Genomic DNA, 26281 nt, shown 5'->3' with positions numbered 1-26281 from the left:
CAGAGAGGGGGACTCCCCTCAGCCCTGCCCCGCTGGCAGCTGTGAGCTCTCGGGGAGCCCCCCCCGGCAGCACACTCACCCCGCACCACTGTCACTGCACCCCTCTCAGGTCCAGGAAGCCCCCTCGCCTCGCCTCTGGTGGGTGCCTGGGGGGTGGGCTGCCATCACATGTGTGCCTCCTCCCCTGCTACTGCCCCTCACTGTAGCCTTACTGGGGGTGCGGGATTGGGCTGCCCCTTGCCCAGTGTGGGGCAGGAGTGGTGACTGCTGGAGGAAGGGGGCCTGTGCTGGTGGAGGGTCCTGCTGGAAAAAAGGAAGGGTTTGGGGCAGGGGCAGGGCAGGGCAGGCTGGATAGGGGGTTCTAAGACCTTGTGGTGGCAGTTCTTGCCTGGAGCCGGAGGAGCGGAGGCAGTGTGGAGCTGGAGGGGAGAGGCAGGGACACTCCGGGGCCAGGGGACGCGTGCAGGGGCAGCAAGTGGGGGCTGGGGGACAGTTGGGGGGGGCAGGCAGGACCAGGGGAGAGACCCAGCCCCAAACATTGGTGGAGCCAGGCCCCCGGGCCCCGAATATTGCTGGAGCCTGGGTACCACGGGCCCATAGAACTCGCTGTCCCTGTATTTGCCCTGTGGAAGGACACCCCTTTGTTTTTACTGTAGAAAATTCCAGCAGCAAGATGGAGTTTGGAGTCACATGGGCAAGTCACATGTCCATGCATGACTCAGTTCTTTACAGGCCAGAGGCCATTGTTTACATATTAGTCTGAATGTTCCCAGGAAAGCTCAGATATAGATTGACATCTCCCAAGGTTCATTGTTAGTTCAGTATTTCTTGATTAGGCACTTACTGAGAACAATCCTTTCTTAAGAAGCTGACCAAATGCTTCACTGAGGCTACTTAGAATCAAAACACGTTTTACAAGTACATAGCCAATATTTGTAACTTCAACTACAAAAATGATACACACCGACAGACAGCATAATCCTAACCAGCAAATCAGAACCTTTCCATAAACATCTTACTGGACCTTCTTTGTACAAGATTTGGTGCAACTATGGGACCTTGGTTTCAACAATGATCTATATGGTCACAGTTCATATCAATAACATCACAATGGCTCCTTAGCCTGATTTGTAGAACCCCCTGCTCTTAGCTAATAGATTCCCAGTTCAATCCCTGGTGTCCACCAAGGTGGAAGCTGTCACAATGAGCCCTTGGAAATTAGGCTCAATGTGCCTCTGGAGATCTACCCATGTTTAGCAATGTGCGAGGGGAGAAGACGACAATAGTGTCTGTGTGGCATCAGAAGACTTGGTTTCTCACTCCCTTCCTGACTGGGTTGCTAGCTGTTCCCTGCAGAAGCTTGGGGTCCATGTCAGAATATGAGCTTGGGTAAGTCATGTATGTTCATCTGTAAAAAGGTCACCTGGGTTAAAGCTGTAATGTTAGTATAAGGTATTATATCATTGTTACCATTGTTGCTTTTGATTCAAGCATCTTGTTAAAGTTTGGGGTGGGTAGGTCTGGAGGCCCCCCCTGCTGGAGACTGTGTCCCAGAAAAGTACAGTAGAGAGGTCCTCCAAGCTGCTTAAAGCGGCTGTGTGGGAAGCAGCCAATCAGGGCCCAGCAGGCTAGTATAAGAAGAGCTGCAGAGGCAGCGTGAGATCAGTTCCTTGCTGGAGATGGAGAACCATGGATGGTATGTGGCTGGCTAAGAGAGCTGCAGGACTCAGAAGGGCAATGCCAGAAGCTGGGGAGAGCAAGAAGTAATGCTGGGCTGGTTGCTAGGACTCCATTAGGACAAGGCCCTGATGTAAGGGTGAAGACAGCGTGGGGCTGTGGGGAAGTGGCCCAGGGAATTAGAGCAGTGGCGCAGCTTAGATAAAGGGACACAGCAGACGGCTGCTGTCTAGAATCATAGAATATCAGGGCTGGAAGGGACCTCAGGAGGTCATCTAATCCAACCTGCTGCTCAAAGCAGGACCAGTTCCCAACTAAATCATTCCAGCCAGGGCTTTGTCAAGCCTGATCTTAAAAACCTCCAAGGAAGGAATCTACAGGGTCCCTGGGCTGGGATCTGGAGTAGTGGGCACATCTTGGTCCCCCTAAGCCCCATTAGTCACTGAGGGGAAGTGGCCTGGACTTTGAGGCACCCCAGAAGAGGAATGGAACTGTAGTGGCCCAGCTGGAGAACTGTGGCCAGAAAGGCCCTGAAAGGGAGAAAACACTTTCTCCAGGGAGGGAGCCCTGCTTTATACCAGAGCAGAGACAACTTGAGAGAGACATTACAGAGGGGGCTGAAAGAGGCCCCTCTTGGACTTGTCCCCCAGAAGGGATTTGATTTGCTTTTATTTCACATACAGACCATGTGTGACTTGACTGGAGAGCTGAGTTACCAAAGACCCACCACAAACAGAAAGAGAGAGCAATAGGTGCAGGCACACACACTGGGACAGGAGGTGCTCACAAGAGGTGAGTGCATGCTGTTACAGAGCCCTATTGACGATGGTGTCTGGTATTCACTTAGATGCAGTCTTGTTTATTTATAAGGAATGTACAAAGTCCTGTTTCTCTGAATGCAGGAGGAACCAAAACAAAAAATCCTGGGGACATGTCATTGCTCACAGGACCCTAAACTCTGTTCAGTCAGCATTCAAAAAGCTCTGTCGCTAGGCTTTTTGCAAGGAGTATTGGGAACAAGCAAGATGAACTGGAAGTCATAGTCTATGGAAAAAAATTATGACTTAATTGGCATTACAGAGACTTTATGGGCCAAGTCTCATGCAGGGAGGGATAGCTCAATGGTTTGAGCATTGGCCTGCTAAACCCAGGGTTGTAAACTCAGTCCTTGAGGGGCCCACTTAGGGATCTGGGGCAACAATCAGTAGTCAGTCCTGCTAGTGAAGGCAGGGGGCTGGACTCAATGACCTTTCAGGGTCCCTTCATATCTCCATATATTTATGATCACAGTACCAGCATTGAGGGCTATTGCTTGTCCTGGAAGGATAGGTATTGGGTAGGGGAGGGAGATGTTGGGCTGTACATCAAGAATGTGTATACTTGCTTTGAGGTCCAAGGGGAAGTGAGCAGTCAACCTACTGAGAGTGTCTGGGTGAGGTAAAAGAGCAGTAGCAATGTTATTGGGTCAATTATAGACCAGCACATCCAGAAAAGGAAGTGGATGAGGCATTCTATAAGCAGGTAACAAGATTAGCTAACACACATGAGTTAGAATGAATGGGGGATTTTAATTTCCCTGGTATCTGTTGGAAGACAATTACAGCAAAACATAATATGTCCTGTAAGTTCTTAGCATGTGCAGGGGACAACTTTCTGAATCAGAAAGACGAGGAAACAATTAAGAGGTCATCCATTTTGGATCTGATTTTGACTAGTATGGATGAATTAGTTGCAAATGTGAAGGTGGCTGGGAACTTTGGAGGAAGTGATCATGATCTGATTAAATTCAAGATCCTATAGAAAGGAGGACCTGACAACAGCAAAATAAGGACACTGGACTTCAGAAAGGCAGATTTCAACTGACTCAAAGAAATAGTAGGCAAGGTCCCATGGAAAGACCAATTAGAAAGAAAAGGAGTCAAAACGGTGCTCTGAGCAGAATCCCTGGGGTATCACCTGGAAATAGGGTACTGCTGTGACCCTTTAGCTCTCCGGCCTGGGCTGTCGCTCACAATGCTTTGCTAGTGACAAGCAGCAAACCTCTCCAGATGCTGTTATCACTTAGCATGTGGAGACTCACACCCAGCTAGATTGCATGAATGCTCCCTGAGCCATTCAGGAATCACACAGAGAAAGTAACCAGTCTATTCCCCCTAGCTCCCGAGCCTGACACCCCAGAGCTGTACTGTCTTGCCCTGATCAGAAGCCTAATCAGTGTAACTTTATTACCCAGTCTGTCCCTCCCTCAATGTGGAGAGGACATACACAAACCTTTGTAAACTGAGCTGAGATTTCCCCAGCATTTCAACCAAAACACACTGTTTTAGGTAAAATATAAAACAGATTTATTAACTACAGAAAGATAGATTTTAAGTAATTATAAGTGGTAGGCACAAAAAGTCAGAGATAGTTACCAAAGAAAATAAAAGATAAGCACACAGTCCAAATCTTAAACCTTATTACACTAGACAATATTTAGATCAAGAAATTTTCTCACCACACTGGTGGTTACAGTTCTTAACACAAAAGATTCTCTCTTAAGCCTGGACCAGTCTCCTCAATTGAAGTCTTTGTCTTCCCAGGGTTCTTGTTGCTTCCAGTGTAGGTGGGAGAGGAGAAAGACAAAAGCATGAGCCACTGTCCCCTATTTTATATCCTTAGACCATGTGCCTAGAAGACATTTGGCCAGATGTGTCCTGGTGGGCTTTGCTGAGTCACAGGATTGAGCAATCCCCCTCGTGGTCTTGTGAAACTGAGTCATAGCACTGAGCAGTGCCCATCGTGTGGTGTTTGTGCAACTGTTGTTGAATTGCAAAACACTTGATTACAACTCCCTTGCTGGTTAATGGTCAATTAATACCCTCCTGGTCGGGGTTCACCACCCTTGTAAGTTTGAGAGTCTTTACTACAACATATTTCAGTAACAACCATACAGCAACATCTCATAACTTCATACACACTAATGATATACATATTTGTACATAAAAATGGGTTTCAGCAGATCATGACCTTTCATATGATACTTTACAAGGCATGCTTTGTATGAAATATCACAAACATATATGAATGATGAATATGGTGATTACAGGGTGCTATTTTGAGGTACAGTAAGTCACAGGGGGATATGATGGTGGTCTTCAAATACTTGGAAGGCTGCCATAAAAAAGATGGATAAAAGTTGTTCTTTCTTGACGCAGAGGGCAGGACAAGAGGCAGGGGGTTCAAATTCCAGCATAGCAGATTTAGATTAAATTGCCAGAAGAACTTTCTAACTGTAAGAACAGTAGAACAATGGATCAGACTGCACAGGAAGGTTGTAGAGCTCTTTCATTGGAAGTTTGCAAAAGGAGGCTGGATAGCGTTTGCCTTGGATGGTTTAATCACAACAAATCCTGCATCTTAGCAGGGGGTTAGACTAGATGATGACCCTTGTGGTCTATTTCAACCCTATGATTCTAAAGTCGGCTTGCCAATTGCATGTTCATGCCATCTCTGTTTCTTTCTTGTCTCTCCATCAGCTTGTCTGTCTCATACACAGAGACATGCACACGCCTCTGGTCAAACAATTCCCTGTGGATCCATCCAGCCACTTGGTGCTAATTTCTGGGCAGGCTTACGCACTCCTTTGCCTTAGGTGCACGCTTGTGATGACCTTATTTTAAATGAAGGGTGGGAGTGAAGCTTGTAAAGTTATATCATTGTGGTGGTGTTGTGCCCAGTTATCATTGTGCTGGCAGATGGCAGGAAAATCTTAGAATCATAGAATATCAGGGTTGGAAGGGACCTCAGGAGGTCATCTAGTCCAACCCCCTGGTCAAAGCAGGACCAACCCCAATTAAATCATCCCAGCCAGGGCTTTGTCAAGCCAGGCCTTAAAAACCTGTAAGAAAGGAGATTCCACCACCTCCCTAGGGAACCCATTCCAGTGCTTCACCACTCTCCTAGTGAAATAGTGTGTTTCCTAAGATCCCACAAATCCTCGTAACCTCAACTTGAGACGATTGAGTTCTTGTCTGTATCGTGGACCACTGAGAACAGTCTAGATCCATCTTTGAAACCCCTTGTAGGTGTGAAGCATGCTATCAATCCCTCATCTCTTCTCTGCAGACTAAACAATCCCAGTTCCTCATCTCTCCTCATAAGTCCATGTGCTCCAGTCCCTAATCATTTTTTGCCCTCCACAGACTCTTCCCAATTTCCACATCGTCTTGTAGTGTGGGGCCCAAAACTGGACACAGTACTCCAGAGGAGCCTCACCAATGTCAAATAGAGGGGAATGATCATGTCCCTTGACTGCTGGCAATGCCTGTGCTTATACAGCCAAAATGCATTAGCGCTTTTGGCAACAAGGGCACACTGTGGACTCATACCAGCTTCTCGCCACGTTAACCTAGGGCCTTTTCGTAGAGCTGCTTCCCTAGCATTCGGTCCTATCGGTAGCATGCATGGGATTCTTCCATCTAGGTGCAGGATCTCTGCACTGTGCCTTGTTGAACCTCACAGGTTTTTTGGCCTAATCCTCATTTGTCTAGGTCTCTCTGTATCTATCCCTACTCCAGTGTAGCTACCTTATCCCAGTTAGTGTCATCTGGAAACTTGCTGAGGTACAGTCCAAGCCAAGCTCCAGAATATGAAGATATTGAACAAAACCTTCTCCCAGGACCAACCCTTGGGGAACTCCGTGATTCCAGCTGCACTAGATATGGAGCCATTCATCACTACCCATGTGACCAACGATACTAGCCAGCTTCTATCACCTTATGTCCAAGTATACATCCAGCCCATATTTTTTAACTTTGCTGGCAGAATACTGTTAGACCTTATAAAAGCTTTGCTAAAGTCAAGGAATAACACTTCCACTGCTTTCCCTCGTCCACAAGGCAAGTTAAAGGTTTCAGGGCAGCAGAGTCAGTCCATATCTGAAATATATGTTCCTCTACATTGGCTGGCACAGGAACACTTCGATTTTGCACGGATGATCCAGCTGCCATGCATCATGAAGAGTTCATAACTAACCCAAACTGATGCTGCTTGGTGAGCCTTGGTTTCACACAGTAGATTATATCATGAAATCAGGGGGCCTACCTATGCCGTGGGCGTACCTTGGCCTCCAGAGCATTTAATAAGCAGCGCTCTCAACACAATATGCAACAGCCGATTCATTAGCGTTTTCTATCATGTTTACAAATTAGTTTACAACAAGAGTGTAAATAGGTTGTTTCTATGTACAGTATTGTCTATCTAAATACAAGATGAAGTATGGATGGATGAATGGACTATAAAATGGATAGAAGCTGGCTAAATTGTTGGAGTCAACGGTAGTGATCAATGCTCGATGTCTAGTTGGCAGCCGGTATCAGTGGAGGGCCAGGGGCGGTCTGGGGTGTTTTTTTTTTTTTTTCTCAACATCTTTATCAGTGATCTGGATGATGGTAATGAATTGCAGCCTCAGCAAGTTCGCAGATGACAATAAACTGAGGGGAGAGGTAGATACACTAGAGGGTAGGGATAGGGTCCAGAGTGACCTAGACAAATTGGAGGATTGGGCCAAAAGAAATCTGATGAGGTTCAACAAGGACAAATGCAGAGTTGTGCATGTAGGATGGAAGAATCCCATGCACTGCTACAGGCTGAGGACCAATTGGCTAAGCAGCAGTTTTGCAGAAAAGGACCTGGGGATTATAGTGCGAAGTGGAACAGATTGTTTAGCATAAATAATTAGCAGGTATTGTAAGGGCTCATTCAAGGTAGAGTGGTCCATTTACACCTCTGCAGTCATAGGACAAAATGAGGGGGGTTAATGGGTTACAGATCGTCGTAATAAGTCATAAACTGTAATGCTGAGAGTACCTTTTCCAGTCCCAGACCCCAAGAATAGCTCTGTGTGGTTGAAAGCTTGTCCTTCTCACCAACAGAAGTTGCTCCAATAAAAGATGTGACCTAACTCACCTTGTCTCTTTAAAATCGGGGACTGACACAACTACAACTATACTGTGTCCAACAATTTTTTTGTCATTTGTGAATTAAAAATTTTTCTGAGCACTTTGTTCCATGGAGTTTTACTGATTCATTTTTGCCCTGATCTGGGACCAAAAAACTGTTGAAATATCAGAATTTCTCCCAGGACAGAGATGTTGCTTTTCACAGAGCTCTGGTACATGTGGTTATGTGGAACCCAGCTGTACACTATGGTTTCTTCACATTATTTATGTGGTGTAAAGAGCATGAGATGCCACACGTTGTCAGTGGTAACCATGGTATCAAACAGGTAGGACAGAATTATTCTTAGTGCCAATCAAATGCGACCAAACCCAACCAAACAGAGGACCTATAGGAAAGTGAATGTGATCTAGGGGGATCTTGCAGCTTAGCTGTTAGGAGGGAACCCTATTTGACTGCATGACTTCCCTTTCCTTTGCAAACAGGAAGCTGTTTTCCACCCTAGAGCCATGGTCTAGCTGAATACGCATAACAGTAGTAGGTACAAACTCCTCAGTTCTAGTCCTGGCTCTGCCACTGAGTTGTGTGGTGTTGGCACAGTCCCTTAACTGCTGGGTCTTAGTGCCTCCATCAGTATGATGGGGAATAATGATACTTGCTATTGTACTGGGTGGACTATTGGGTGATTGTCAAGGGCTGCATGACCCTGACTTAGCCAACCCAGCTATTGTCAGACTTCCAGAAAAGAAATGACTGCTCCTTTGAGCAGATTTTACTCCCGTTGGCTTTAGGGAATCTGTATTTTGTCTGGCTTCCTAAGGAATTAGGAATCCTCATTGCACAGGTGAATGACCCAGTCTGCTGCACACCCCTGGCACTGCGTGCATCCTAATTCCCACAGTGGGGTTGCATAGATGAGGAAGGAGCCAGGAGGATCAAATCTTTAAAGACTAGCTTGCTACAGTGCAGCTGCTCTCCTCTTATAGAGCAATGGACCCCCACTCGCAGAGATGGGCAGCCACCATCCGAACTCTGAGGCTGCTGCAGCCTCACCTGCCTTTGGCTTTCACTTTGAATGACAGCACGTTGACGCAACAATGGTTTTATTTCTAACACTTATCAGAGGATCTGGTGTGAAATTTCTCCTTTACTGACTGGGAGAAGGGAACTGCGGTTGGGTAACCTCTCTGCAGGTGGGCATGCTGCGTTCTGATGAGGGGAGGCCATGGGGTGGCAGCTGATGAGGAGACCTCTTTCTTTTTTTGGGGTGACTTGTCTTGGTCCCCACCAAATGATGGCTACGCTCTCCAGATGCCACATGGTGACTTGCTCATTTCCACCTCCAATGCTAACGTTGTTCTTGGTTCTCCCAGGCTGTCCGAGGGAGTGGGATGGCGTCAGCTGCTGGCCGGCGGTGTCAATTGGCCAGTCCCAAGCAGTGACCTGTCAAGAGATCCTTCAAGTATTCAAGAAATCTCAAGGTGCAGTGCTGGCACCCCACAGCCCTCTAGTAAAGAGGCCGGTATCCCTCAAAGCCACTCTGCTGGGGCCTCTGAGCTCGAGTAGCTGATTCCTCACTCCCACCTCTTGCTGGGGATGGAAACTAGAGCTGGGGGGTGAATTGTTTTCAGCAAATAGTAAATTTGCACAAAAATGCATTTTACAGGACTATGAAACTGTTCCCGAATTCAGGAGGAATTCAGTGACTAGAAAAAAAATGGAAGAATATTTTTGAAAAGCCGAAAAGCTTTGCTTTGGCTGTTTCAGTTTCTGATTGAATAAAACATTTCAATCAGTGATTTGCTCAGTTCTAGCAGAGGCTGCTCCTATTGCCTTTGGGGAGGGCAGGGACTCAGGAATCACCCCACCCCTTCATCAGCAGAGGCACAGCACAAGAGCCCCTTCAACATCTGTCATCCATCCGACAGTCAGGTGCCTCCTCTCCTTTGGGCTCTGGCTGATTCTGGCTTGCGGAGCCATGTGGAGCAGGCCCACAGGCTGCTTCTAGCATCAGTCCCCCAGCCCTGAGTCTCTGCAGCTGCAGCATGCACCCCTGTCTTTCTCCCCGCACCCCTCTTCTCCTGGGCTGGAAGAAGAAGTGGGATCTCTAATCCTGCCAGCCCCCTAACTAGCCAGGCCTTTCCCACTGTTGATACCTGGAAAGGGGCTGTCTAGCCACTCAGCAGCCACTTACAGGGACTGCCCTAGTGAAGGAGAGGGCTCCTCCCATGGGTAGTCCCTCTGTCTGCCTGCAGGTGGAGTGACCCTTCTGGACAGAGCGAGAGACAGAGAGGGGGCCCAGGAAGAGGCTGTCATGGGATTGAGTCACCCCTTGGAGTCAATTAGTGCACACTCTAGCCCTGAACACTCTAGGGTGCTGTGCACCGTTAGGAGCCGGACACTTACAGCGGACAGTGGAGAGGCTGCCAGTTGTGCTGGGCCCTAGCAGTGCCAGCCCAGTTCCTCGCACCTTTCTGGGCAGGCCTCTCAAATTTCAGCCCACCTTAAAGGGGCAGGGGCCAGGGCAGGAGGGAATTCCAAACACCATCCTCACAGTGAATAAGGGGTAGGAAGGTCCTATGTAAAGGCCATCAGAGAGCAAAGCTCTTCTGCTTCCTCTCAGCCTGGTGCAATGCACACATCCCCTGACATGTGCAGTGTGGCTCTCTGGCTCCAGGCAGCTGCACTGATGGGCAGCAGGGCCCTGGGCCTGCACCTTAAAACAGTTACCTGTAGGCAGCAGTGGGGCCTAGTGGAGTGAATGTTGGCCTGGGGCACAGCAAGCTTGAGTTCTATTCCTTGCTCTGCTGCTAAGTGAATCACTTCATTGCTCTGTGCCTCAGTTTTCCCATCTGTAAAATGAGGATAATGATGCTGATCTCCTTGGCAAAGCACTGTGGGATCTACTGCTGAGAAGTGCTAGATACGAATCAGATATTATCATTTTTTCAAAACTATTTTCTCCTGGTAGCAAAGCAAGAGTCCCTTATTGGGCTTTGACTGCAGCCAAGCGAGGTTCTGAGTGCACTCACTTCAGCATTGCCAGAGCACAAAGAAAACGGACTGATTGGCCACAGGGGCAAATTAGTATAATTTATTAATGCTCCGGGGTTTTGATAAACATTTGCCTTGGGTCAGAGAGTAGGCCTGGGACGGGTCATCTGAGATGGAGACTTGCTGAGAAACTTACCAGCAACTGAGGCTGTGACGAAATGGTCTTTGGGATGTATATATGCTGTATGTTGGGGCTAATCCATAGACATTACACGGAGGGCAGTGTGGTGACCTCCAGTCTAGTTCTTCTGTGCTGAGTGGGATTCCCAAAAGCTCTTGGCATTGGCTTTACTGTTCCCAGCGCCACCAGCTGGAGCAGGGTTAGGCCAGTGCTGAGTGGTCTGGGACATCTCGACTCCTGCAGGCTGATGTCCTGCCCCACGGGGCCCTAGCCCCTCTCGCATTGGCAGTGGTGACTCCCCTATTTGAAGGCCTCATTGGGGAAGGCAGTTCTGATCAGAGTACCCCATGCTATTGCCCACTGCACCATGCTGCTGGACGTGAGTGGCGTCGAGTGCCCTCCAAATCCCTCTTCTCCAGTTACCGCAGGGTTGTCAGCGCCAGGCATCCAGGATGGGGCCCCCAGCTTCAAGCCTCAGGGGCATGGCTGAGAACCAGAAACTGAGATTGGAGCCCCTTAGAACAGAAACACTACAGTGCAGCCTGGGTGCTGGGGCAGAGGGTTGGGGGCCAGGGCAGGATCTGGGTGCTGGCAAGGAGGTTGAGGGAAAGGTCCTTGTCAGAGCTTCACTTTGTCGATGCAGTGTTGATACGCAGGAACTGCACAGAATCCGGCTGGAGCAGCCCCAGCCCCCCGTACTACGCCTGCGAGCTGAATGGCAGCAACAAGGACACAGAAGCCAAGGCAAGTGCTGCAAGACTATGCTAGGGAGTGGGGCAGGGGCTGGTATCCCCATTGCAAGGCACTGCTAGGGAGTGGGGCAGGGGCTGGTATCCCCATTGCAAGGCTCTGCTGGGGAGTGGGGCAGGGGCTGGTATCCCCATTGCAAGGCACTGCTGGGGAGTGGGGTGGGGGCTGGTATCCCCATTGCAAGGCACTGCTGGGGAGTGGGGTGGGGGCTGGTATCCCCATTGCAAGGCACTGCTGGGGAGTGGGGTGGGGGCTGGTATCCCCATTGCAAGGCACTGCTGGGGAGTGGGGTGGGGGCTGGTATCCCCATTGCAAGGCACTGCTGGGGAGTGGGGTGGGGGCTGGTATCCCCATTGCAAGGCACTGCTGGGGAGTGGGGTGGGGGCTGGTATCCCCATTGCAAGGCACTGCTGGGGAGTGGGGTGGGGGCTGGTATCCCCATTGCAAGGCACTGCTGGGGAGTGGGGTGGGGGCTGGTATCCCCATTGCAAGGCACTGCTGGGGAGTGGGGTGGGGGCTGGTATCCCCATTGCAAGGCACTGCTGGGGAGTGGGGTGGGGGCTGGTATCCCCATTGCAAGGCACTGCTGGGGAGTGGGGTGGGGGCTGGTATCCCCATTGCAAGGCACTGCTGGGGAGTGGGGTGGGGGCTGGTATCCCCATTGCAAGGCACTGCTGGGGAGTGGGGTGGGGGCTGGTATCCCCATTGCAAGGCACTGCTGGGGAGTGGGGTGGGGGCTGGTATCCCCATTGCAAGGCACTGCTGGGGAGTGGGGTGGGGGCTGGTATCCCCATTGCAAGGCACTGCTGGGGAGTGGGGTGGGGGCTGGTATCCCCATTGCAAGGCACTGCTGGGGAGTGGGGTGGGGGCTGGTATCCCCATTGCAAGGCACTGCTGGGGAGTGGGGTGGGGGCTGGTATCCCCATTGCAAGGCACTGCTGGGGAGTGGGGTGGGGGCTGGTATCCCCATTGCAAGGCACTGCTGGGGAGTGGGGTGGGGGCTGGTATCCCCATTGCAAGGCACTGCTGGGGAGTGGGGTGGGGGCTGGTATCCCCATTGCAAGGCACTGCTGGGGAGTGGGGTGGGGGCTGGTATCCCCATTGCAAGGCACTGCTGGGGAGTGGGGTGGGGGCTGGTATCCCCATTGCAAGGCACTGCTGGGGAGTGGGGTGGGGGCTGGTATCCCCATTGCAAGGCACTGCTGGGGAGTGGGGTGGGGGCTGGTATCCCCATTGCAAGGCACTGCTGGGGAGTGGGGTGGGGGCTGGTATCCCCATTGCAAGGCACTGCTGGGGAGTGGGGTGGGGGCTGGTATCCCCATTGCAAGGCACTGCTGGGGAGTGGGGTGGGGGCTGGTATCCCCATTGCAAGGCACTGCTGGGGAGTGGGGTGGGGGCTGGTATCCCCATTGCAAGGCACTGCTGGGGAGTGGGGTGGGGGCTGGTATCCCCATTGCAAGGCACTGCTGGGGAGTGGGGTGGGGGCTGGTATCCCCATTGCAAGGCACTGCTGGGGAGTGGGGTGGGGGCTGGTATCCCCATTGCAAGGCACTGCTGGGGAGTGGGGTGGGGGCTGGTATCCCCATTGCAAGGCACTGCTGGGGAGTGGGGTGGGGGCTGGTATCCCCATTGCAAGGCACTGCTGGGGAGTGGGGTGGGGGCTGGTATCCCCATTGCAAGGCACTGCTGGGGAGTGGGGTGGGGGCTGGTATCCCCATTGCAAGGCACTGCTGGGGAGTGGGGTGGGGGCTGGTATCCCCATTGCAAGGCACTGCTGGGGAGTGGGGTGGGGGCTGGTATCCCCATTGCAAGGCACTGCTGGGGAGTGGGGCAGGGGCTGGTATCCCCATTGCAAGGCACTGCTGGGGAGTGGAGTGTGGGCTGGTATCCCCATTGCAAGGCACCGCTGGGGAGTGGGGCAGGGGCTGGTATCCCCATTGCAAGGCACTGCTGGGGAGTGGAGTGTGGGCTGGTATCCCCATTACAAGGCTCTGCTGGGGAGTGGGACGGGGGCTGGTATCCCCGTTGTAAGACTCTGCTGGGGAGTGGGACGGGGGCTGGTATCCCCACTGCAAGGCACTGCTGGGGAGTGGAGTGTGGGCTGGTATCCCCATTGCAAGGCACTGCTAGGGAGTGGGATGGGGGCTGGTATCCCCATTGCAAGGCTGTGCAGGGGTCTCTGGGGTTTGCCACTTAATGTAAGAGATGGTTAAAAATGAACCAACCTAGATTTAATTAAACACTGATGAGAGCCCACATCAGCACCAAACTGAGCTCCACTTACTGGGGCAGGCCAGGTCCCCTGGGGCTGGTGGCTGATTTGCTGGAGTCTCTAGGGGGCAGGCTGGATCCCCTGAGGCTGGTGGGTGGTTAGCTGGGGTCTCTAGTGAGCAGCTCGGGTTCCCTGGGGCTGGTGGATGGTTAGCCAGGGTCTCTCTGGGGCAGGCCAGGTCCCCTGGGGCTGGTAAGCAGGTTGATTGGGGCTCTAGGGAGCAGGCCTGGTCCCCTGGGGCTGGTGGGTGGTTTGCTGAGGGCTCTAGGGGGCAGGCCTGGTCCCCTGGGGCCCTCATAAATGACGGCATGAATACAGCAGAACCCAAAGTCTGTCAGCCGCATGTTCCCTCCACCCCACCCCACCACACCTCTCCACCCCACTGAGTGTCAGAAAGCAGCATGTCCAAAGGGTCAGTGGTGCTCCCGGCTGCATGGCCATGCCCTAGTGTCTGCACAGCTGCCTGGCACTGCCGTGCTGACCTGCTAACTCAGCTGTGCCTTTCTCTTCCAGGGGGCCTATTTTGCCACTGTGAAGGTGCTTTATACCTGCGGCTACTCCACCTCCTTGGCTGCTCTGCTCCTGGCCATCAGCATCTTCTCCTGCTTCAGGTAGGGCTGTGGCCCCAACAGCTCCATGCACTGTGGGAAGGCAGGAGGTAACTGAGCACCCTGCCTGCTGACAGGCCAGATCCAGGTCCCAGTTGCTTACAGCCGCTGCGGTCCAGGGGTTTGCCATGAAGCAGCAGAAGCCAACTAGAGCAGGAGCTATAGTAGGTGGATTTGAGCCCATGGGAGCATGGGGAGAATGTGAGAGGTGGAGGAGACCCTTACTGATGGGAGGAAACAGGGGTGCTTACAGGCAAAGGGGAATTTGCCCCCCATTTGACCCACCAATGCACAGATACAGAGTGGGGACATTGAGTCTGCTGGCTGCTGATTCCAGGTGATAGTGACTTGGTTGCAGTCACAGGTTGCTCCCAGGAGCAGGGTAAGCTTCCTTAAAGTGGGAGGGCTACTGTTGCTTGAATTGTGGCCCCACCCCTGCACTGCCCCTTCCTCCCAGCTCACTCCTCTCTGCCCCCTCTCCCCATCAATCTCCCTTACAGCCAGTAAAAAAAGGGTTTTAAAAGTGGTGGGGCCATGGCCACCTGTCCCCCCCATTCTGGCACCCTAGTTGCTCCCACCTGCTGCAGGGTCAAGGTCCATCTATACTGGAGCTGGAGGGATAATCTCCAGCCTGGGAAGACATACACATGCTAGCTTTGACTGAGCTAGCAGGCTACAAATAGCAGCATGGCCACGGTGGTGCAAACAAGGCCCTGGGCTAACTGCTCCAGTCCATGCTCCTCCAAGACCCTAAGTATGTGCAGGGTGAGCCCTTCCTCTCTATATGAAGTCCAAGATGCACTGGCTACAAAGGGCCCCATTCTCCACTGACTTGCCCTTGGAGCTGTCATTCACCCCAGTGCAAAGTGCAGGTGAACTCCAATGTTCTGATCTGGCAGCATTTCTCGCTTGTCTCCATGATGGCAGGAGGTGCAGGTAGGGTGGACTCAGACACAATTCACTTAGATGCTATTTGAATAATAATAAATCCCCAAATAGCACTGCCCAGCTTAGATGGTACAGTCTATAGAAGTGGAATCTGGAATTTGTTTCTTATTCAGAGTCATGTGAGTAGCTCCTGTTGCCACCTCCTGCAGACCCAGCTGGCGTTACCCTGGCACTGCCAAGCGTCAGTCCGTCACATCACGTCAGAGCTGAAAGAAATTCATGTTTTTCTTCTCAGTTCTAGTTGAAGAAGTGAAGCCCCTCTGCGAAACAGCCTCCAGGGGGACAGGTGTGCCCTGAACTCTGCAACCTTCATGGGCAATGTTTGAATGACTCTGTCCTCATAGTGCTCTGTCTGTTGTAGCAGTGGGCTAACAGACTTGCATCTTGTAGCTAATTAGCAACCAGAGCTATCCAGTGTTGGGGCCTTGTGCAGATACAACTTCCCTCTTGCTATAAAGACTGAGAGTTCAAGCCCCCTGGGTATAGATCTAAAAATTAACTTAGCAATTTTTTGCCTCCGAGCTTGCTTAAAAGGTGGAATTATTAATGGCATCTAATACTTATGCCCCAAGTATTCCCCAGGTAAAGAAGCTAAGGGAGGAGAAGGCTGGGTGATTTCTGACAAAGAGCCTTGATAAACAAGGGCAAGCCAGGGAAACAGGATACAGTTTGAGGGACTGCTTACGAATCTGGGGTGTGGCAGGTTCAATCAGACCAGTGTCCATCTAGGCCAGGGTCTTGTCTTCAACAGGGCTAGAAGCAGCTGCTTGCGAGGAAGGTAACCTGCCCCTAGGAAAAGTCTCCTCCTCACCCCTTGTGAGGAGCAGCAGGTCAAGAACATGGGGTTGCAGAGTCCTTGGCAGCAGCCATCTCCATGCCAGCACCTAACAGCTGTGGCAGTGGACACACTGAGCAGGTCATGTGGGCCGACTGACAGGACATTCCTGATTGCTGATTGGCCTGGACATACTATTTAAGCCTGGGGAGGATACAGGAAGTTTGTGCAACTAGGTGGATCCCCACCTAGTTGCTGCTACAAATCTAGCTTCCTCACTCTGGTTCCTGAGGCTGGCTTTTCCCTCCTGGGGAAACCAGATACCCGCTTTCTGACTCGGCTTTGTTGTCTGCTTCTGACTTCTGATTTGTGACCTCGCCTTTACCTCCTGGCCCTGACTCTTGGCTCCTGACTGGGCCTCAACTCCAAATTCTGTTCCTGATCCTATGCTGACCCACGACTCTGATTCCTGATGTCTGACTCTGGCTTTAGCCAAGACGCCGGCAGCCCATGACCTGGCTCTGACAGCTTGCCCAGACCATCTAACCCTACCGCATCCAATGCCCTGGTGATGAAAGATGGCGTTTCAGCGCCCAGACAAGCCTAAGGGTCTCTGGATATGCCAGAGTGGATTGTTTAAATATAGGCAGAAAATCAGTCTCCACATGCTTGAATGATGCCGATGTTGTCAGAAAATAAAATTTGGTGTGACCAGGTAACCCATGTGCAGGTAGGAAATGCTGCATTCCAAGCTCTGGGCACTAGCCTGTCCCCGGAACAAGGCCCCACCTTGCCTTTGCCTGAACAGTTTGACAGGGACCAGCAGAAGTTCAGAGGCATCATAAACCAGTCCGCTTCCTCTTCATATTCTGTCCTCAGGCCTTCCCCACTGAACAGGCCAAGGTGGGGATGATGATAAGGCTGCTGTTGGGAGATGCCTTAGACTGGGTGAAGGACATAAATCCACACATGTAGAGGCCAAGCATAGGAGTTTATTACACATAGCGCTGGTGGAGTGTCACCTGACTCAGAGACACTGTCAATTAATTGATTACAATAGAATATATAGGTTTTCCATGGGTGGGGGAAAGTGACAGGGTAGGCAGTTCCACACCCTGGGTTAGGTTTTGCAGCAAGACAATATAGCACATTAGCCAATGGTTAAAAGGTTACATAATGTCTTTGCCCATGGTCTCAAGTTAACATTTAATTAATACTTTGATAAAATGTTAGTAGTACAAAATATCTATGTTGAATTCTGATTTGGGGTCCATAGAAATGGAGCAACTCCTCTGATTGTCCAACAGGTACATTCCTAGGGGTTAAAGCAAAGAAACAGTGAAAGTATATGGCAATAAGATGTGTCCTTATGTCTTAAGGCAGGCAATGGTCCCTTAGGAAGGGAGGTTGGACGGCTGCCATAACTCTTATACTGCATGCTGCCAACATTCATTAAACTCAAGGTGGATGCCAGGTGGAAGGAACATTCCCTGCAGAGAGACTGACACAATGGGAACAGGGATCTTTTGTTCAATTTGCAACTCTGAATAAGACACAATTCTTTAGTTCTTAGCTCCAACACCTGGCAATTTGCTGACCAGGCCTATTTTAGCAAAACAAGATTATCTGTTTACCCAGCTTTCTCTTAGCTAATCACTATTTGCCAGGCCTCTGGTCTCTTGACCAAACTCTGGACTTTGGGTCTGAAAAAGAGCTGGCACAATCCATATATCAGGTTGTTATATAAAATGCATATGGATTTTAACCCTTCACTGGGCCTGCCTTAGACTGGGCCTCTCCCATACTGGAGCAAGGCAGCAAAGCAAATGCCTTCCTAAGAGCCTTCTCTACCATCTTTGGCAACCTCCATCTCACCCACTCAACCACAGCTGCCATTTCAAGGCCGGCTACCACATATGCCATTTGGTTTCCTCAGCTTACTGAATGTACCGAGTGGTATGGGGCAGCCCAGATGTGCCAGTTCAGGGCAGGGCTCAGTCAAGAGATCAAACATGTGTTAGCTCAGGTGAAGGCTGTCACAGACTTAACTGCGTTCATGGACTTGACTGTTCACATTGATAACTGGCTGCATGAGCGAAGAGAGGAGAAGAGCGGTCCCACTCCAACACCTCCAGACGAGAATCCTGAGGCTATGCAAGTGGACCTGACCTGAAGGTGGCTGACTGTCACATCATCATGGTGGTTCTTCCTCAACAATCTATTCTGTTACTATAATAAGGTGTGCCTCACACTTGTTTCGTGTCCCTTATGAACTCTTACTCAGCAAGGGTCAAGAACAAATGAGCCCAGGCCCTGTAGGTGGGCTAGACCTGCGAAAAACCTCAGAGCTACCCTTTGGAATGCCTCCCAAACTCTGTCTGGGACCTGCCCTGGGTCACTAAGACTCACCACACCACTAGCTGCTGGTTCAGCTGTATATCCCAGGCAAGCCCCAGAGAATTCTCCCACAGTGGGCCATCATTGACAGCTTCATGAATCCAGAGATGGGCTGGGCTCTGTGAATTCTTGTCCCAACAGAAACCACACCTGGTTTTGTGGTGACAGTAGATGGGACCCTCCTGTCCTCAGGACCAGTGACTTAGGAGACCATGTCACTGTGAACAGAGGCTGTGATACAGGGGAACCAAGAAGTATTGCAGTTTAGTATAATCCATTGCCCTCATTTCCCTTTGAATTTTGGCATAACTTGGCTGGCATAACCAATCGATTCATCCGTCTGAGAGCAAAAGGTTATCTTCTCTTCTGCATACTGCAGGCAGGTCTGCCTCTGCACTGTGGACCACAAATCCCTGGACCCTGGATCTCATTGCCAGACAACTGCAACCCAAGCATTGTCTGGACCCCATGCTGCAGTCATCAGCCAGAGTATATGCTCCTCAGGAATGACCCTTCATGTTCCTAAAAAATATCAAGACTATGCCAATATCTTTGAAAAAAGAAATGCAGATGCACAGCTCCCATACTGAGACTGCAACTGTCCAATAGACTTGCAGCCCAGAGCCAAAGTTCCATCTGGCTGGATCTATGCAATGTCAGAGCTGGAATTCATAGTCCTCTGTTGGTATATCCAGGAGAACCTAGCTAAGGGATTCAGCTGTCACTCAACATCTCCTGCCAGAGCTACTGTTCTTTCTGTAAAGAAGAGAGATGGGTCCCTTTCCCAGGTATCTGGCTGCTGGGGCTTGCCCAGATGCTCGAGGTCTAACTGATCGCCATATTTGGGGTCAGGAAGGAATTTTCCCCTGGGTTGGATTGGCAGAGAGCCTGAGGGTTTATCGCCTTCCTTCACTAAATGGAGCATGGGTCACTTGCAGGTTTAAACTAGTATAAATGGTGAATTCACTGTAACTTGAAGTCTTTAAACCATGATTTGAGGACTTGGGTATCTCATCCAGAGGTTAGAGGCCTATTACAGGAGTGGATGGGTAAGGTTCTCTGGCCTGGAAAGTGCAGGAGGTCAGACTGCATGATCATGATTGTCCCTTCTGACCTTAAGGTCTATGAGTAGACTACCAAGCGCTAAACCAAGTGATGGTTTGAGACTGATAACCTCTGCCACTAATCTTGGAACTGTTGGACCACGTATGATCTGCTCAGGTGTTCACCAAGAAGAATCTTTGAGGGGCCTACAATTTAGTACACATCTGAGCAAGGGACTAGTGGAAGACCACCTTCCAAATACGCCATGGACACTTTGAATATTCAGTCATGCCATTTGGCCTCACTAACGCCCCAGCTACTTTTCAGCACTTAATTAACAACATATTCAAGGATATTCTAGACCAAGAGCCTAGTGGTAGCCTACCTGGATGATATTCTCATCTTCTCAGAGGACTAAAACAGAATGACCAGCGTATCTGGGTCATACCAGAGAGGCTCCAGCAACATGGCCTGTGCACCAAACTTGAGACCTACTCATTCTACTAGACATCCCTGGTGTTCCTAGGTACATCCTCTCCACAGTGGGCATCCAGTAGATCCCAAAAAGAGAGAGGTTATCCATGGATAACCTCATGGAGTGTCAGAGGTATGATGATTCACAGGCTTCACAACCTTTTATCAGTGCTTTATCTCAGACTTCTTGAGGCACATACTACCCCTGATGGCCCTCTTCTGAATGCCTGCCAAGTTCATCTGGATATCTGAGGCTCAGCTGACGCACAGCTCCCATATTGATTTCTAGTGATTCAAAGCTGCTTTCATGGAGGGTCCCACAGTGGTACATGTAGAGCCACCCTGCTCATTTGTGTAGAAGCTGATGCATCCAATGTGGCTTTTGAGGCAGCACTTTCCCAGAGCCACAGGCCCCAACACCTACTGCATCTATTTGCCTGTTGTTATTCTCTGAAGCTGTCCTCCTGGAAAAAAATACAAGATTCTCAACGAAGAACTACTCACAATCAAGTTCAGCTTTGAGGAGTGATGCCACTACCTCAAGGGGGATGGAGGAGGGGGGCAGTATACAATATAGTTATACACATACCACAAGAACCTTGACTATTTATACAAGACCAAAGCCCTGAACCAAAGACAGTTCTGTTGGGCACTATTCTTTTCCCATTTTGATTTTGCCACTGTGTATCAACTGGAAACCAAGAATGGCAAAGTGGACGTCCTATTGCGCAAAGGGGAGTACGACAAGGAGGAAGAAACCCCTACCTGGGGAAAAGTCCCTCCTCCCGAAACCCTGTAACTTCCTCAATGCTGCAATGCAACAGGATCTCCTTACTCTGATCTGACTGGCTTCCCAAAGTGACCTGCTGGCTCAGAAGGTGGCAGCCTCCCCAGAGCAACCCAGAGGTAATACCAAGAGACTGCATACCATGATAGATGGAATAAGATATGTTAACAGCTACATCTACATCCTGTAAAAGTGCCCCTGGTTAGAAGTGTTCCAGATATGCCACGATGTCCCCAGTGTGCCATTCCAGTCACTTGAAAACCTTATGTCTAATCTCTCACCTTTTTTGGTGCCCCAGGAGGTAGACAAATATTTGGACCAATATCAACTCCTGCTATATATGTGTTTGTGCATAAAACCCCTCAACACCCTTATGCTCCTAGAAACCCCCTTTCAACCCTAGGGAATGATCACCATGAACTTTATCAAAGAACTCCCTGAGTTCAATGGATATATCACTATGCTCATGGTAGTACACCTGTTGACACTTCCTCCCTTGTGCCCAACTGTCCACAGCCACAGCTCAGCTTCTGTTTGCACATGTCTTTCATCCCCGACCACATAAGATCTAACAGAGGGTCCCAGTTCATCTCCAGTTTTTGGTGCTAGATTCTCCAAATATTAAACATCCATATCTGCATGTCATCTGTGTACCACAGCCAGTCAAACAGAAAGAGTAAACTGAGTGCTGGAGTGTTGTTTCAATCCACTCTCTTCCCATATTCCAAGTTCGCATATAACAATGCTGACCATGTTTCCACAAGCCAAAGTTCCTTTTTCACCAGTTAGGGATTTCATGCCATACTCCCAATTGCCTCCCACACCTCAGCAGCCTGTGATATGGTTCAGCATATCCACCGTAACCAGGAAGAACTCAAGGAACACTTGGCAGAGGCAAAGGAAGCCTGCAAATGATCGGAAGATCACCAAAGACAGGCAAGCACAGAATTCATGGTAGGCCAGAAGAGCTGACTGTCTGATATCTCAGACCTTTTCAGATTTGCCAACTCATAGAATCATAAAATATCAGGGTTGGAAGGGACCTCAGGAGGTCAACTAGTCCAATCCCCTGCTCAAAGCAGGACCAATCCCCAACTAAATCCCTGCCAGGGCTTTGTCAAGTCTAACCTTAAACACCTCTAAGGAGGGAGGTTCCACCACCTCTCTAGGTAACCCATTCCAGTGCTTCACCACTCTCCTAGTGAAATAGTGTTTCCTAATACCCAAACTAAATCTTCCTGTCAAGGTTTCTTTCCCCACTTTGAACTTTAGAGTACAAAAGTGGGGACCTGCATGAACACTTCTAAGCTTAATTACTAGCTTAGATCTGAAAACACTGCCACTAGCCAGAAATTCAGTGTCTGGTGCACTCCCTGTCCCCACTGCCAGACTTTCCCTTCCCTGGGTTGCCTTGGGAGGCTTCGCCAATTCCCTGGCGAACACAGATTTAAACTCCTTGGATCTTAAAACATGGAGGAATTAATCATCCCTCCTCCTCCTCCCCCCACCAATCCCTGGTGAGTTCAGACCCAATCCCCTTGGATGTTAAAACAAGGAAAAATCAATCAGGTTCTTAAAAAGAAAACGTTTAATTCAAGAAAATTTTTACTTTTTTTCTATCTCTGAAAAATCAGGATGGACAATGCTTTACAGGGTACTCAGATTCATATAGACCAGAGGGACGCCCCCCTCCAGCCTTCGCTTCAAAGTTACAGCTAACAGAGGTAAAAATCCTTCCAGCAAAAAGAAATATTCACAAGTTGAGAAAACAACATAAGACTAATCCACCTTGCCTGGCTATTACTTAAAATTTTGACACATGAAAGACTGATTCAGAAAGATTTGGAGAGCCTGGATGTATGTCTGGTCCCTCTTAGTCCCAAAAGCGAACAACGAACGAAACAAAAAGCACAAACAAAGACTTCCCTCCATCAAGATTTGAAATTATCTTGTCCTCCTATTGGTCCTCTGGTCAGGTGTCAGCCAGGTTTACTGAGCTTCTTGACCCTTTACAGGTTAAAGAGACATTAACCCTTAACCATCTGTTTATGACACTTCCCCTCTGCAACTTGAGACCATTACTCCTTGTTCTGTCATCTGCTACCACTGAGAACAGTCTAGATCCATCCTCTTTGGAATCCCCTTTTAGGTAGTTGAAAGCAGCTATCAAATCCCTTTGTAGGTGGGGCCTTCAAAACTGGACCACAGTGCTCTCAGATTAGGCCTCACCCAAGTGAATTAGAGGAATGAATCATGTCCCTTGATCTGCTGAAATGCTTCCTGTTTTATACAGCCAAAAATGCCGGGTTACCTCTTGGCAACAAGGGTCACTGTTGACCCCATATCCAGCTCTCATCCACTGTAACCTAAGTCCTTTATCTGCAAGAACTGCTGCTAGCTACGTCCCGAGTCTGTAACAGTGGAATGTGAATTCTTCCCGTCTAAAGTGCAGGACTCGCCTGTCCTGTTGAACCTCATCACGATTCTTGTTGCACCACTCTAATCTGTCTAGGTCCCTCTGTATCCTATCCCTACCCTCCAGCGTATCAACCGCTCCTCCCAGTTTAGTTTCACCTGCAAACTTGCTGAGGGTACAGTCCATGTCAACCTCCAGATCATTAATGAAGATATTGAACAAACCCAGCCCCAGGACTGACCCTTGGGGCACTCCACTTTCTACCGGCTGCCAACTAGACATGGTTTACTAATTTACTTCATCACTGTTAAACTCCGCTTGCTGAGGCTGCTCAAAATACACCCTGTTTTCCATATCTTCCTTTTGAAACTATTCAACAGAAACCTGCTTCCCAGCCATATGCATCCCCCCTCTCCCAGGGCCATAAGGAATACCTAGCCTGGATCATATGGCGCTCCAAGATAAAGCAGGATAAATCATGGAATCTTGTGGACTGGGATGGGTGTGGTCCTGAGGAGCAGTCCTGGGAACTGGCCCAACACATACATGTCCCTGCTGTCACAGAAGCTTTTCACAGAAGCCCAGCAATGCCCCAGGGTGGCCACAATGTAAGGAGCAGCAGGTCTAGAATCTGGGTCTGCAGAGTCTCCTGGGAACAACCACTTCCATGCTAGCATTAACAGCTGTGGTAGTGGAAGCACCTGGCAGGTCATGAGCCTTATCAGCCCACACCATAGGACATGCCACCCATGGTGGGCCTGACTGACAGGCCAATCCTGATTGGCCCAGACATACTACTTAAGCTTGGGGTGGCTACAGGAAGTTTGTCTGTGCAACTAGGTGGTTCCCCAGCTAGCTGCTGGTACAGACCCTGCTTCCTTGCACTGCTTCTGCTTCCTGATCTTTCCTTTTCCCTCCTGGCTCTGATGCCCGCTTTCTGACCCAGCTTTGTCTCCTGTTTCTGACTGGGACCTCGGCCTTATCTCCCAACCCCGACTTTTGTCTCCTGACTTGGCCTTGGCTCCTGAGACTGGCCACTGGTTCCTGACCTCAGATGGACCAACAACTCCAATTCCTGAAATATGGCTCTGGCTCTAGCCACTGGGCTGACTGCCCGTGACCCAGCTCTGATGTCTCATCAGTAAGAGGCTGCACAGTGCTCTGGAGAAGGAAGGTTTACATCCCTCCCTAAGCTCCTAGCTGTTCTGTCCTCACTGACAGAGCGGTGGAAGTCCTCCCTATCTCTGACTGTCCAGTGCTTTTGGAACCCTACTAAAGCGCTTGTCCTCCTGCCATCCCCAAACTATGCGCTCCACATGGACAGGACAGCAAGGGCATGGCTGCAAGCCAAGTGAGCAGAGATGGGGCATGGGCATCAGAGCACAGGACCAAGATGGAGCATCAAGTGAAACAGCCCCAGGCAGCATCATGGTGCCAGGAACCAGAGGCTGCCATGCAGTCAATGCGCTTCACAAGCGGGTGAGCTGCTGTGGGCACTGCTCCAATGGTGACATTCCTATGGACTATCATTTGGTTCCACCTTATTTGTTGGGTACTCCACCACCAGCCACTTGAGTCTCGTTGTAGCCCAGCACTGCTGGGCCTGGGAAGAGCATGGCATAGAGCTTTGTTGTGTGCACAGGAAGTGGAACAGAGATTGTTCACCATTCCCCGGGCTCAGCAATAACAACGATCTCCTTTGCTCTTGCTGGATCCAATTCCACCCTGTAGTAAGTGGGGTGGCAGCTTTTGCAGTCAGTAGAGATGCACTTGCTTAGACAAGGTCTGCGGTTGTCAACTGGGCACTTGCGGGGATCAGAAGGATTCCTCCCTCCCTGTAGCAGGGTGGATACCCGCTCCAGCTCTGACAGGGTTAAAATCAGCCCTAGGAGAGGGGCTGGAGGGCTGGGAAAACAGCCCAGGCTGAGTGGGGAGCAGGCTCAGCTGGGGCCACGCACCAATTCGGGCCCAGCCTGCCCTATAAAGGCTTGAGCCAGGAGCTCAAGCAACCAGTCTCTCTCTGTTTGTAGAAGGAGATGGACCTGGCTGCAGGGAGCTAGAGACAGGGTTCCTGAGTGGAGCAGGGCTGGGGAAAGGCAGAGTAGCTGGGGAGATCCAGCCTGGAAAGCCCCAGGCTGTGGCCTAGCATTGGGCTAATAGGTACTGGGGGTTGCAGAGGGCAGCCCAGGGGTAGGCAAAAGCAGCAGGTCCAAACCCAATCTTGCCAGTGATGAGTAGGCTGATACTGCTGTCTGCCCCAAGGTGTGGGGGCTAGACAATGACTGGCGAGGTGGGGATAGTGGATGGGGGTTCTCTGGGGAGGGGAGACCCTAAGACTGAGAGGTTCCTGCCAGGGGGCAGCACCCCAGATAACAGGGCACCGGGTCCGGGAGGGATGCGGGGGCCAGCGGTAAGGTGGATCACCAGCCTGCAAGGGGCACTCCAGGACGCTGGAACTAATTCCTTGATATGACCAGCAGGAGGTGCTGCAGGGGCAAGTCCCGCACGCTTACACTCCCCATCCCATGCACAATGGGCCACAGGACTCTGGGGTTTTTTTGGTCTTCCTCTGAAGAATCAAGGATTGGCCACAGCTGGCAACAGGACACCAGACGGTGTGGGTGTCAAGGTTCCTCCTCCACTCTGAACTTTAGGGTACAGATGTGGGGACTGCATAAACACTTCTAAGCTTAACTACCAGCTTAGATCTGGGTTCGCTGCCACCACCCAGATTCCTCCATGTCTGGAACACCCCCTTTCCTCCCCAAACCTTCCCCTCCCTGGATAGCCTTGAGAGGCTTTTTCACCAAGTTCCTGGTGAATACCGATCCAACCTCTTGGATCTTAACACAAGGAGAATTTAACCATCCCCCCTCCTTTCCCCCACCAATTCCTGGTGAGTCCAGATCCAATCCCCTTGGATCTTAAAACAAGGAAAAATCAATCAGGTTCTTAAAAAGAAAGCTTTTAATTAAAGAAAGAGAGGTAAAAATCATCTCTGTAAAATCAGGATGGAAA

At 50.3% G+C, this 26281-nt stretch overlaps 1 protein-coding gene across 1 annotated transcript in view; it reads left to right on the top strand.

The window, feature by feature from the left end:
* The first annotated feature begins 1689 nt into the window (after positions 1–1689).
* Positions 1690–26281, top strand: part of LOC116817884 (vasoactive intestinal polypeptide receptor 1-like) — a 53014-nt gene continuing 28422 nt past the window's right edge. The window contains exons 1-4 of the mRNA XM_075059797.1: positions 1690–1696; positions 8991–9098; positions 11436–11536; positions 14328–14425. Coding sequence (XP_074915898.1) covers positions 1690–1696; positions 8991–9098; positions 11436–11536; positions 14328–14425 — 314 coding nt within the window. The remainder of the gene's footprint in view (positions 1697–8990; positions 9099–11435; positions 11537–14327; positions 14426–26281) is intronic.

Source organism: Chelonoidis abingdonii, chromosome 21 (assembly GCF_003597395.2).
Source record: "Chelonoidis abingdonii isolate Lonesome George chromosome 21, CheloAbing_2.0, whole genome shotgun sequence".
Taxonomy (NCBI): Eukaryota; Metazoa; Chordata; order Testudines; family Testudinidae; genus Chelonoidis; species Chelonoidis abingdonii.
This window is presented reverse-complemented; position numbering and strand designations above follow the sequence as displayed.